Here is a 12,474-nt window from a genome sequence, read left to right as displayed (position 1 = left end):
GTCACCCCATTTTCATAATGGCTGTGACGTAAAAGAGGCAATATGGGTGGCCATAGTCATTGTCTAGCAAGGCCAAGTAAAGGCAAAGAGCTTGATTTACAGTTTGGGAGATGGGTTACTGCACCACCAATGTCACCAATATCCTGTCTACCTTATGCATTATATCCTATGACACTTATAGTAAGGCAGCTTGAATATCAATCACATCTGTGATGGAGTAAGTCATCCGTCAAACTCTAAATCTGGCCCAACGTGTTTAAAGGGCAAAAACAAAAAATTTGCATGCTACCCTTCTGATTAAAAAAAACCCTCCCCAGCTCCCTTCAGTTCTCTTTAATACCGCTCTCATAATATAGATATTATTCTTTTTTTTTCGGTTCATTGTCTCAGCTGCTTCTTTTTTCTCGTTCTCCCTCCCTCTTGTGTTCACAACTTTACTTTACTTTCTCAATTGCTTGTCTTCCTATTGCTTAACCTTCAATTCTCTCACCTCCATGTCACTCACACACTTCGTTCATACCTGCTTTTTTTCTCCCACCCTACTCTTACGATTACTGTCACACTCTTCCCATTATCCCCATGTGTTCAATCCCACGGTCTCTCACGCATCTAATCTCTTATTTCACATCTTCTATGCCTATCTTCCTCTTCGTTACATTGGCCACTACAAGCTTTTTCTGCTACCCAATGTAAAGACATTTTTCTTTGCCACCGTTTCCAGCAAAGCTAGAACATCTACTGCTGATACGACATTACCTCCTAATGGATTTAGTAGCATCCCAGGTTAGTATTCTCTTCCCAAAAGTGTCCTTCTATTCCGTATATTTGACAATGTCCTCTCTTTCTAAAACTTCCTCTCGTGAACTTTCCCATCATTCATCCTCCTTCCTCTTAAAGAAGTACGCACCCACTCCTCCCCTCACCTCCCTTTTCATACCTGGCATACCCACCTCTCACACTCTCTCGTCTCATGGTTTACATTGGCACCACATCTCTCTCCTTCCCCTAACACACTGTTCTCTCCCGAACTCTCGCTGTACTCTAGTCTCTGACCATCATCTCACCTTCGTACCTCCTTCTCACAACCTTCCAAGATTCTACTCTGTCCAGCTCATCCCATTTACCGACCCCTCTCTCACAACTTTCTTCCTCAAGGATATGCTTCACTCAAACAATGGTAACATATAGCTTCTCCTCTCGCTAATCCTCGTTTCCATCACAAACCCCTATTACTTGCTCCTTACATCTCTTGTTTGCTCCTGTCTCACACCTTCACTTCTTTTACAATCTGTTTTTTTCTATCACACCCCTCTTTTTTTCCTCTTGCTCTCACACACCAAGAATTGTTGTGTCTTTTTATGCTTCCTATTACTGGTGCAAATATTGTGATCATTTTCCAAATTTACATCAGTGACGCTGATGCTGTGTACAATAATTAAACAATATTGACTTTAAAGGCAGGCTTCTGAACCCTGAAGAGAATATTCTATGTTGGAATGTAGACTTAAATCAGTTCAGTGACGATTTCAAACTAAAACATGGCATTTAGAAGTGAAAAAGAAGCACTAATAAAGGTAATTTACAAACTGCTTTATGTCATGCTGATCCTTTTTTTTTGTAAATTATATTTAAGAGTATCAGTTATCTGTTAGTGTAATTGGAGGAGCTCAGCCACCTGTTGCTGAAAGCCACTTCTAAGTATGTGTGCTGGGGGTCGAAGAAGCGTTGATCAACAAAATCACCTCACCTAAAGCTGTATTTTTGTGACTAGCTTATAATTTAACAGCTGGTGAAAACCCAGAGTGTGTTCTTTTTTAGAGCCACAGGAGAGGAGCTTAAGGGAATATGTTACTACCTTTAAATTTGTCGAGCTAAAAACCCTGACAAGGTGAATCTTTTCCAATTTGCAACCAGAACTGACCTAAGACATCTGAACGCTCTCCAAACATGTAGAATGGATTTCACCATCTTTATACAACGAGTCTTTCATTAGACCAGAAGGGACATAGACATTAGCTGAGAAAATCGAAAGTGAAGATTTATTCCCATCGCTCCATGGCGAAGCAAGTGTTGTCTATAGTCTAGGCCCGCTGTTACCAAGTGTAAATACTCCGAAAAATATCACCCTGCCTGGTCATGCAGAGAAAGCACTTGGTAGCAGGGGCACGGATTGTCTCTCGGCTTGACCATGTCAACATGATTTATTTGGAATTGCTTCAGAAGCGGATTAGCAAATTAAAGCTAGTCCACAATTCGGGTGCGTGCTTGGCTTCTGGCTGCTCGAGGTTCTATCATATTGGGCTAGAGGTGGGCAAGCCACTGAAAGCTTGAGTCAGGTTCGAGCCTGAAGCCTTGCTCTGGCTCAGCAAGAGGCCTCTTAGGAACCTCGATCCATTATGAGCCGAGCTTTGATGTGGCTTCAGTCAACCACCATTGCTCAACCCTCATGCACAAAGATTTAAAAATAAAGTCTTATCATTTTAGTTGAAGAGGATTAACAGATACTCCTATAGTGGCTTATTTGCACAAAAAGACTGGATTAATAGCGGCTCAATGCTTAACGAAAGTGTGTGATTTTAAGCGAATACTTTATTTTAACGATCTTCCTTTTTCTTCACCACCGCATATGAAAGCACATTCAAATACGCGAGTTGAGCACACCAGCTGTACAGAAAACTATTTTGTTTGATTTAATAGAAAATGTTGTTTTACCTATAAGAATGTGTGCTTCTTAGCTCAAAAATGGCAGTATCGGCAGGATGGTGGTGGGGCAGGATTGGTCTATGTTCATGTTTAAAAACTATCACTTTTAATAGGAACTTCTCAGTGCAGTGTTCTATAACGTGACATATTTATGAAAACGCCTTAAAAAGTGTTTGAAAAAAGACACTTTATGAACTGTGAAGACACTTAATCATATTTGACAAATGGAGTTGTATGATTTTTATTGTGAAATTTTCAGAGCTTGGCCCTCGGATCGGCTCTGGCCCAGCTCGCCCCATTAATTTGTAGGCTCGTTCCCCTCTATATCGGACCCATTTTGTAAACCTCTACTAGCTACCTACTAAACAAAGAATTCAGTTTAAAAAGCTTTGCCATGTCCACAAGCTCTTATATTGTGTGGACCCCAGTTTCATGAAGAAGCGGCAAGGGAGCTATCCCCTACAATGACGTGGAGATCTTCGGGGTGTCGTTTTAGAACGATTCCTAGAATTCACAAAGTCAGATGAGATGGAAGCAGTTTTTTCCTGTGTGTGCGCCCAGACTTTGGGATACTTTACCCAGTCATCATCTATGCGCTGTATTATCATTGTTAAAGACGAAGTTTAGACGAGGCCTGAAAACCTGGCTGTGTGATCTAGCTTTCCTCGGGTGTTGTATGTCTCCGGATCTCCTCCTCGTGCGCCTACAGTCCTTTAGTGGTAGTGCGCAATACAATGAAGCATAATATAACAGTTCCATCAGGTGGTTTACACAACACATCCAACAGCAACTCTCACGGAGCGCGAATGACTGCTGTGAGTGGTCAGCCTCGGGCAAAGTATTCTATTGCCCGATCTGAAGCAGTCGGCTGCTGTCAGGGACCCCAGGCTTCAAGGTACCCCGGATGATTTATTGATGTGCGGTCCATCTCGCCACAAGCCCTCTCACTGCTAGTTTTGCAACCTCCTTTTGTGCTCCTGTCCTGGAGGCTTGGACCCGTCCCTAAGTGAGTAGCAGCAAACTTTGATCTCCAGTCCCTGGAAGACGCACGCAGTCAAGAAAGCCACCGATTAGCAGTTCTTCTGTAATTTCATTACCGAGCTCGGCTCTTGCAGATAGTGTCGCGGCGGACCAGGTTGTTTCTAGCCCTAAAACTTCAAAGGCAGCGAGCTGTATGAAACGAGATGCAATTCAATTGCCTTCGGCTTCCTTTATTGCATCTGCACTTCCGATCTGATTCCAAAGTTCCACTGCCACTGGATTTACAATCGGAAATGCCGGCCCAGTAGGCCAATATGACAATTAGGCGGTACGTACAAGGCTGTCGCTGCAGCAGAAAAGAATGATTCCCGCCGAGATTAAAGGGTTCCTGGCTGGCCATGCTGGTTACTGCAACCAACAGGGTAACAGCATTATTGGTTCAACATCTCAAATACTTTATAATTAAACACAACATTGTGTTTTTAGAAAAATGTTTAAGGACTAGTTGAAGAAAACGGGATCCTCGAAAAGCAAGGGCCACAGTTTCTCCTATTAGGAAACAGCAAAGACAACCTGGAGTCTGGAGCGGGGCTCTCGTGACCTGCCGTTGAAAAGTAGCACTGCGGGCCTCCATGCAATCGCCCTTTTAATCCGCTGCCTCATCTGCTACAGAACTTGAGGAAAGCAAATGTGGGCCAGAGACAGAATGATTGTAGCCCAAGCAGCTCTTGATTTTGCACCGATGATTCAAAACATCTACAGGAAACACACTTTCGCCCATTACTTGAGTAAAGACTAAGTGGGGGCTACAAGCACGCTAAAGTAGTACCTGGAATGTAGTTGCTTTGTGGTTCAATTCCTGCTGGAAAATTTGTGTTTTCGGGAATCGAATGGCTGTAGTCGTCCAATGGGGGGAATTCAGCCGGAATTTCCGTGTGTCTCGGTACCAATACAGGAGGTAGAACTGTAAAAACAGAAACAATTAAACAAAAGGCAATTGGTCAAATTAAAGACCGACAAAACGCATCTATGAGTATAAATCAACATACATCAATAGTGTTTTCAGCCAAGCAACCGTTGCGGTTAAACAAGGCTACACCGAGGTCATCCTCTACTATCAAATTCAAGGGAAGTTGATCCGAGGTCAAAATATTTTTTCTTAAAGAATCAATAGAGAATATAATATACTGTGTAGCACATTCATCTTAATTCGATTACATTGTAAGCCTTCAATAGAATCTATCGTTGTGCTTGAGACAGTACCCCTGAGAGCACAGCAAAGCCGAAACTGCAGAGAGGGACACTTTAGCAGGTGTCTTAAAACGAGATGAACATCGAGAGGGAAAATCAATCAATCATTTGTACAAGGAGGCACTGTCACCCCTTGGGGTACTAGGCGCTGGGGTTCGAGGTCTCAATCGAAAAGCTAGGTCTAAGGAAACAGCAGCAAGAGGGAAGAAACGAGCAGGAAAGACAAAACAGAAGGCAGAAAAAAAACGAATGAGCAGAAAAGTCAAAATGAGGGCCGAAAAACTAGCAAAAAGGCAAAACAAGAGGGCAGAAAAGGCAAAACCGAAAGAAAAACGAGTAGGAAAGGCAAAACAGAGCAGAAGAGTGCAAAACAGAAGGCAGAAAACGCAAAACAGAGGGCTGAAAAACTAGCAGAAAAAGCAAAACAGAGGGCAGAAAAACTAGCAGAAATGGCAAAAGAAGAGGGCAGAAAAAGAGCAGAAAAGGAAAAACAGAGCAAGAAATTAGCAGAAGAGGCACAAACAGACAGCAACAGGCAGCAGAGGGAAGTGAACTGCGGGCAAGCTGGACAGGAGAACTGTTGCAGGGTGAATTGGTATGAGGACATGCTCATGGGGGTCACGCTGTGGCCTCCATCAAGTAGGTCATGGGGAGGGCAGGACACTGGGTGGCAGGAGGAGGGAAATGGTGGGAAGAAAAAGGCAAAACAGAAGGCAGAAAAAACAAGCAGAAAGGCAAAAAAGACAGCAGAAAAACAAGCAGAAAAGGCAAAATAAGCCACGTGGGTTGCAAAATTGAGACTCCTGAACAAGGAAAGTGCGATCTTCCTAACAAGATTAATTGAAATTAGATTCTGGGGGCGTGAACCCCAGCTAACCAAAGTTTTGTTACTTTTGACCACAGAAATCATTTGGAGGGGTAGGATTGACTAGGCTTATGGACTGCCTGGTTGACCATAGAAAGATTTAAATTTACAGTATCCTTTCAAATGTGAATCTACCTGGGCCCACACATTAATTGGCCAGGAACTCTAAACTCCCCAAATCTCTCCCCACAGCCACTTGTTTTCTGGAAAGCCAAAATAGGTTTATTCTCTGGTGCTCCAAATCATGTCTCTAGCTCGGAATCACAATCTATGCTCATCTGCACCATAGCTCTTTTTCGAGTATAAGACCAGCAATCATCTGTAGGGTAAATTCTCTTCAGGGAATATGAACCCTTTTGTTGGGTTCACTAGTCAGGGATCCCAAGAACTTGTCACTAGTAGAAAATGCTTGTGAACCCCAAAGCCTTCTTCATTATCAATGTCTTCGTAGGAAACCCACCCAAAGGTGGGTACAGCAGTCACTCACCTGAAGAGACACCTTTGACAGTCCTTCCTTAAACAAACCCTAGTTGTGCACATTTGCATGCACCTCAAGTTGCTGTGGCCCTTCTCTTAGAACAGACCACCCTGTTCCCCCCCGTCCCTTTGCCTTGGATAATGACATGCTACTCATGTGAACAGATACTAATTTATGCTTACTAAACAAGTTATTTTTGGTTAGAATCTTTTTACAATTATAATAAATGCACACTGTTTTCATTGCATGATTCTTGTTGTGCGGCCACTTTAGTCCTAGTCTGGCTCCAAGTAAATGCTAGAATGTTCTATGTGTTAAGCTCAATGCCAGTGTCTTCCCATAGGGTCTTCATCCTGCACCTGATGTAACTGTGGCAGAAATGTGAGTGATGCTTTGCTGCCAACGTTAATCACCTTAGTCCACTGTACACTTTCCTTGACCCAGCTAATGGGAAGATCAGGGGAGCTGACTGGAGTGAGGGGCTGGAAAAGGATTTTACCTAGTTTATCTTTTCATTTCAGACATATTCAAGACTTCAGTTAATTCTTTATTGTTTATGAGTAGGAGGGGATACATCATTTCCCTGCAATAGAGTATGAACACTCTCAATATTTTTAGAGGCCGAGAATATTGATCTTAAAGTGTATCTACCTGTGGGGAGAGAAAGGAGATTAAATGTGTTCAGTTTTGGTGTAGTGGCACTTTAGCGCCACTGCTTTTTAGGTCTCGACCTGCGTAGGCTGCGCTTGCCCAGTCTCGCCCGCGAGATCTTATGTTTCTTAGTGTGGGGCTTTAACCCGCCCCTCTTCTCCATTGGCTGGCTTCCTAAACGGAGGCCAGCCATTGGAGAAGAGGGGCGTCTGTATATTTAAGCCCCGTCTTTTTCGGATTCGGGGGAGTGTTTTTTCATCTTCTTTCGCTCCTCCTCCCATTGGCTGGAATTTTACATTCCAGCCAATCGGAAGAGGAGAGAAAGAAAACACGCCCCCCCAATCGGAAAATTACGGGGCGTTTCTCCGAGGCATTTCCGCTTGACCTGGGAGAAATATGGTGGTCCTTTCCCCCTTGCGCTGTTCTTGGGGCTCTCTGAGTGTCTGTCCCTCGGGGCCCGGCTTGTTTTTCATAGTAGCATTCATCAGAAGATTCACTTTCTACTTTCCCCTACTGAGGCAGCCATGCAAAGACAGGAGCGCGCTAAAACAAAAAAAGCATAATAAATAAGCCCCTTGCGCGAGATAGCCGGCGGCGCACGGGCCTTGCACAGTCCATACGCAGTTACAAAGGCCAGGCTGGACCCAGAAACAAACCTCTCATCTGTACTAAGGAAAGTGGTTCGGTTTGGCGCCCTCTCGGGGCTGAAAGTGAACTGGGCCAAATCAGTTGCTTTTCCGTTAACGCCGGTGACCAGGCCTTTCGAGATGGAATACCCACTGAAGTGGACCACAGACTCGGTCAGGTACCTAGGAATACAGCTCCACACAGATCCGGACGTACTGGTTAGGGAAAACTATGGAGTTGCGTATGCAAAGTTAGTTGAGGATGTGGACGCATGGTGCAGGCTACCATTGTCCTTAATGGGCAGGATAGCCATTATGAAGATGGTGGTTCTCCCTAGATTCCTGTTCCTATTTAACAACATTCCGGTAGTACTGTTCAAGGTCTTTTTCAGACAACTAACGCAGGTGCTCATTAAACTGGCATGGGGAGGTAAACAGCCTAGAGTCTAGTGGAAAACCCTAATGCTTCCTTATGAAATGGGGGGTCTGGGTGCGCCAGACATGGAAAGATACTATCGCATTGCGCAGGCAGCCCATCTGCATACATGGATACATGGCGACCCACGTATTCCACACGTTACCCTTGAACGTTTATTTGCGGAACCTTTCCCTTTGCTGGCCACTGCTTGCCTTCCGGTCGACCGTGCCATCGGCCAACTAGACTCCATCAAATCCACTAATCACGCATGGCACGCGTTGACTCAGGCGCGGGACTGCGGACTCTTGTACTCCTCACTAATGCCGACGGACTGGGCGGTGTGGCTGGCACCATTGCAAGAAAAAGGGGTCACAGTGGCACTGCAGGCACTGGGACTCACAAAAATTTGCTGATGGTGTGGCTAAAACCTGGGTGCAAATCTCTCCCTCGCAGGCGGGGGTTTCACTCTTACAGCATTTCCAATTCCACAGAGTCCGGAGTGCATTACTAGATTTATTGGGCCCTGATATGGAGGAGCCACCAGAGATCCCTGAGCTCACTTACATAATTTACTCCCCGACATCCCGCAAGCTGGTCTCTAATCTCAATAAATTAGGTGTCACACAGAAACAGTTCCAGTTTTCCAAAGCTAGGTCAGAATGGCAGCGTGACCTGCAAATACAAATAGATGATGAGATGTGGAAATACTGCTGCACTAGCACTAGAAAACTGTCCCTCAACGGAAGGCACAGATTGGTACACTTTAAGTTTATCCAACAGGTTTACTGCACCCCAGAGAGATTACACCGCTACGGGCTTAGGCAAACAGCGAAGTGTGAGCATTGTCACGCCCAGGTTGCAGACTTTATCCATATGGCGTTGTACTGCCCGGGCGTTCACAGATTTTGGACAGAAGTTTTCTCGGAAATCAGTCTAATCCTGGGCTCGGAGCTACCTCCAAAACAGGATCTAGCGCTACTGGGATACTCCAAGCCTCTCCCGGCCGCCCAGCGACGACTTGTTGATATGGCCCTTCTAATAGCCAGGAGGGTGGTCGCCATGTGTTGGATGAGAGGCCCGTTACCCACCAAGAAGAGGTGGGCCGGTGCTCTGCTTTACTGTTGTACACAATCGGAAACTTACAGTGAGCTGCTCCCGCCCAGGAGCCGCCCTAAAAACTTCTGGTACCTATACCAGACTTGCATACTCTCGGGGGAGGAGGAGGACCTTGAACAGGATGAGGCACTAGATGCCCCGGAATCCCTAGGGGAGCGGACGGAGCAGGAGCTATGGGGGGACTAACCACGGAACGGGATTATACCTGACTCCCTGGACCAGGCGGAGAGAGACACCTGCTAGCATGGGGACTTAGGAGCTGGAAGCACTTACATCCTTGAGGCCTCATGTGGGGGTGCTGGGCAGGAATCAGTACTATTACACACTGCGGTTCCTCAAATGCAGGTCGGGTTCTGAGGGTGGGACAAGCCCCCAGTGCTGGATGATAGTGGGAATTGAACAGCGGATAGCACATGCACAGATACATTCATAAGGGAGCACAACTGCTGGCATACAGGGGGGTGGGGGTTAGTTGGGGTAGTATGTTTTCTTACGGTTTAAGAATCTTATGATGACTAGACTCTCGGTATGTGACACACTAGGACAGCCAAGTCATGTGTATGTAGGGGTAAATACGTTCTTGTACTTACTATTTGTGATGTGTATAGTGCTTTGTATCTGCAAACGAGAACAAAGGGCCCTTCCTCACCTTGTGAATTGACTGCCGCCGGGCCCCCGGGATGCCGGCTAAATGGCTGTGTTACACATGACTACACTGTGATGTTGAGTAGTGTGTCCTCAATTGCCCACGCCAGTTTTTGTGCGTTACATGCCGTGTACCATGCTTTATGAAGAATAAAGGTTTTTTAAAATTAAAAAAAACAAAAAAAAAAAAAAACAAAGGCCAGGCTGTAGCCTGGTGCGCGTGGCTGCGCCGCCAGTTTTTTTCTCCCTCCCCTCTCTCCTCTCTCATAGGCGTCTCGCGCCCCCTCCTTTGCAATCGCCAGCGCCCTCGCACCGCTTCGCCTCGTGCCGGTATCGTTCTTCCCTTCGGAAGGCTGGCCCAGCACCCTCGCCAGCTCGCGCGCTCCTTCTCTCCCTCACATGACCCGAGTGTTTGTACCAGTGATCAGCAGCGCCGATACCCCGTGTCCCTGCGGCCCGAGGAGGGAGAGGGCGGGCCGCCTGCCGCCCTCGTGACTACTACAGCCTGACAGCAACCAGGAAATAAGAGGCGCCCGACCGCAGCGGGCCCAGCGCCCTCTCGCGCTCCCCCTTCCAGAAATTTCCACCGCCCCATACCCACCCCCATGGACATGCTGGATCCAGGCCTGGACACCAACTCCAGGGGAGTGCGGGGGAGGGCCCACTGAAAGCCTCTGGCGGAGGGAGGAGGCTGACTTTGTGAATAGCAAGCCGCGGGAGCTTTATTTGTGTAGCGTAAGACAAGGGGGATCAGCCGTGTATATCTAAAGAGAGTGATTTATTATTCTCGCTTATAACGCGTCGGTGTCATGCAATGGGGAGTGTAGCATGTACGTGCACACTGTAAATGCGTAGAGGTGAATAGTATTGTGTGCACTCACAATATTGGTGTACTATATTCTATGGGTTAGTATATGTCTGTTCGAATATAGGTACTCTATATACACACGAAAGTTATTTGTACGCAGGCCTGCACAATCTGTATATATGAACTAAAATAATATTTCCCCAAGTGGTTTTACCGTAATGAAAAATGCAAAACAAATACGCAACAATGTTTATGGTAAGTATTCTGAGAAACAATTTCACTGTTGTAGTGTCTAGCGATATGCCTGTTTGCTCCTTTCGTGAACGCTCTGTGTGTGTGGGTGGCGCTCTGTGTGTGTGTGTGTGTGTGTGGCGCTCTTTGTGTGTGTGTGTGTGTGTGTGGCGCTGTGTGTGTGTGTGGCGCTCTGTGTGTGTGTGTGTGGGGGGGGCTCTGTGAGTGTGTGTGTGGCGCTCTTTGTGTATGTGTGTGTATCTGCTAATACTCTCTACTACTCTCTAATGCTCACCTATTGCCATTGTAAATGACAATACCATTTACTTATGTTTTAAAAAATGAAAAAAATGCCATTTGTAATGCCAATAGCTCTAACTTTAACAAAGACGAGACAATTGCATTGTAAATGCTTGTTTATTACCCCAACAGGGTAATATTGTTCCTCACATTTTCTATCTTCACTAAAGAGGGTCTATCACGCAGCATCATGTCAGTGAAGATGGATGTCAGGATAGTGCACTAATCTTAATTGAAACAAAGGCATCAGAATAACAACTGCACAAGTGTTTGAAAAGGATCTACTCGTTCCTCGTAAAAGAAACTGACAGAATTCTCTCTTTCAATCCACTTTCCTACAACCCTGCTCATTTTTCATTCTCTGCTGCAATCCCAGCATGGCAGCAAAGAAGGGAATAATTGTGATCGGAAAAAAAATCCATCAATTTGTCAAACAATCACTGGTATCAGACACATGAAAAAACCAACCACAAGATCGGTGGCATCTGCTACAAAGTGGTTCTTATGACAACCTAATGGCATCCCGAAGATGGGAATTACCTCAGTCACATCCTGCCTGCCAACCAGAAAATGGCTACTGCCAGCCATTAGAACAGTTACAAAACTCAGGATGGGGTAAGTGCAGTGGATGGCACTCGTACATATATCGGTGGAAAAGTCCCTGTGGCAGCACACTGAGGAACTTACTTTTTGTTTGTTAATCTGGAATGCACAGAAAAAGCTAACAGCCAAGAATTCCTGGTGGAAAAGGGGCAGCAAATATGTAGCTTGCTGTGTTTATTGATCTCCTCATTAAACCGAATGATTAAGAAAATTTGTTATGAGTCACTCTGTTTGAAAAGGGGCATGCTTAGTCTACTTGCTTGAATAAAATAGAGGACTTTCAGAAAAATAAGTTTATATATTTAGAAAACCTTGGGGGAGAAAACACGACTGTGTGGGATTTCAAATGTTATTTCCTAAAATATGAATCATCAGAAAAGCATGGAGGTGCCAATGTTTATGGGTATGTGCTCTCACCTGGGGTCTCCACCCGTTGATAATGATATGGATTTACACACACTTCATCTTTCTTCATGTTGAAGGCATACTCGCATAATTCCACAGCTCGTAGCTCATGATGGCTATGGAGGTCTGGCCATCGCCATAGCCGGCAGTATATTACATGAGGCAAGCCCTTCCTGTGTGAGACCTGTAGACGCCCATCTAGTGACCTGTTAAAAATGCAAAATGGGAAGTGAATGTTCTTGAGCAAGAGAAAACAAATAATTTATCAACAGATGCATAGAAAAAGACGACAGGTTTTCAAAATAGTGACACTTGTATTTTTATACTGTACATCGTAATACCAACTTTTGGACAATGCTGCCACCTTAAAGTGGTATTAGTAGCAGATTCTCA

The 12,474-nt window shown here is 45.3% G+C and overlaps 1 protein-coding gene across 2 annotated transcripts in view; it reads right to left on the bottom strand.

The window, feature by feature from the left end:
* Nucleotides 1-12,474, bottom strand: part of SMAD3 (SMAD family member 3) — a 448,888-nt gene that overhangs the window by 166,442 nt on the left and 269,972 nt on the right. For both annotated transcript variants that reach the window (XM_086958005.1, XM_086958007.1), the window contains exons 2-3: nt 12,094-12,287; nt 4,514-4,648 (exon numbers count right to left, since the gene is read on the bottom strand). In XM_086958005.1, coding sequence (XP_086814131.1) covers nt 4,514-4,648; nt 12,094-12,287 — 329 coding nt within the window. The remainder of the gene's footprint in view (nt 1-4,513; nt 4,649-12,093; nt 12,288-12,474) is intronic.

The sequence above is a fragment of the Lissotriton vulgaris genome, chromosome 2_1, assembly GCF_964263255.1.
Source record: "Lissotriton vulgaris chromosome 2_1, aLisVul1.2, whole genome shotgun sequence".
NCBI classification, from domain to species: Eukaryota; Metazoa; Chordata; class Amphibia; order Caudata; family Salamandridae; genus Lissotriton; species Lissotriton vulgaris.
The sequence above is the reverse complement of the archived record's forward strand: the minus strand, read 5'-3'. Positions and strand labels throughout refer to the sequence as shown.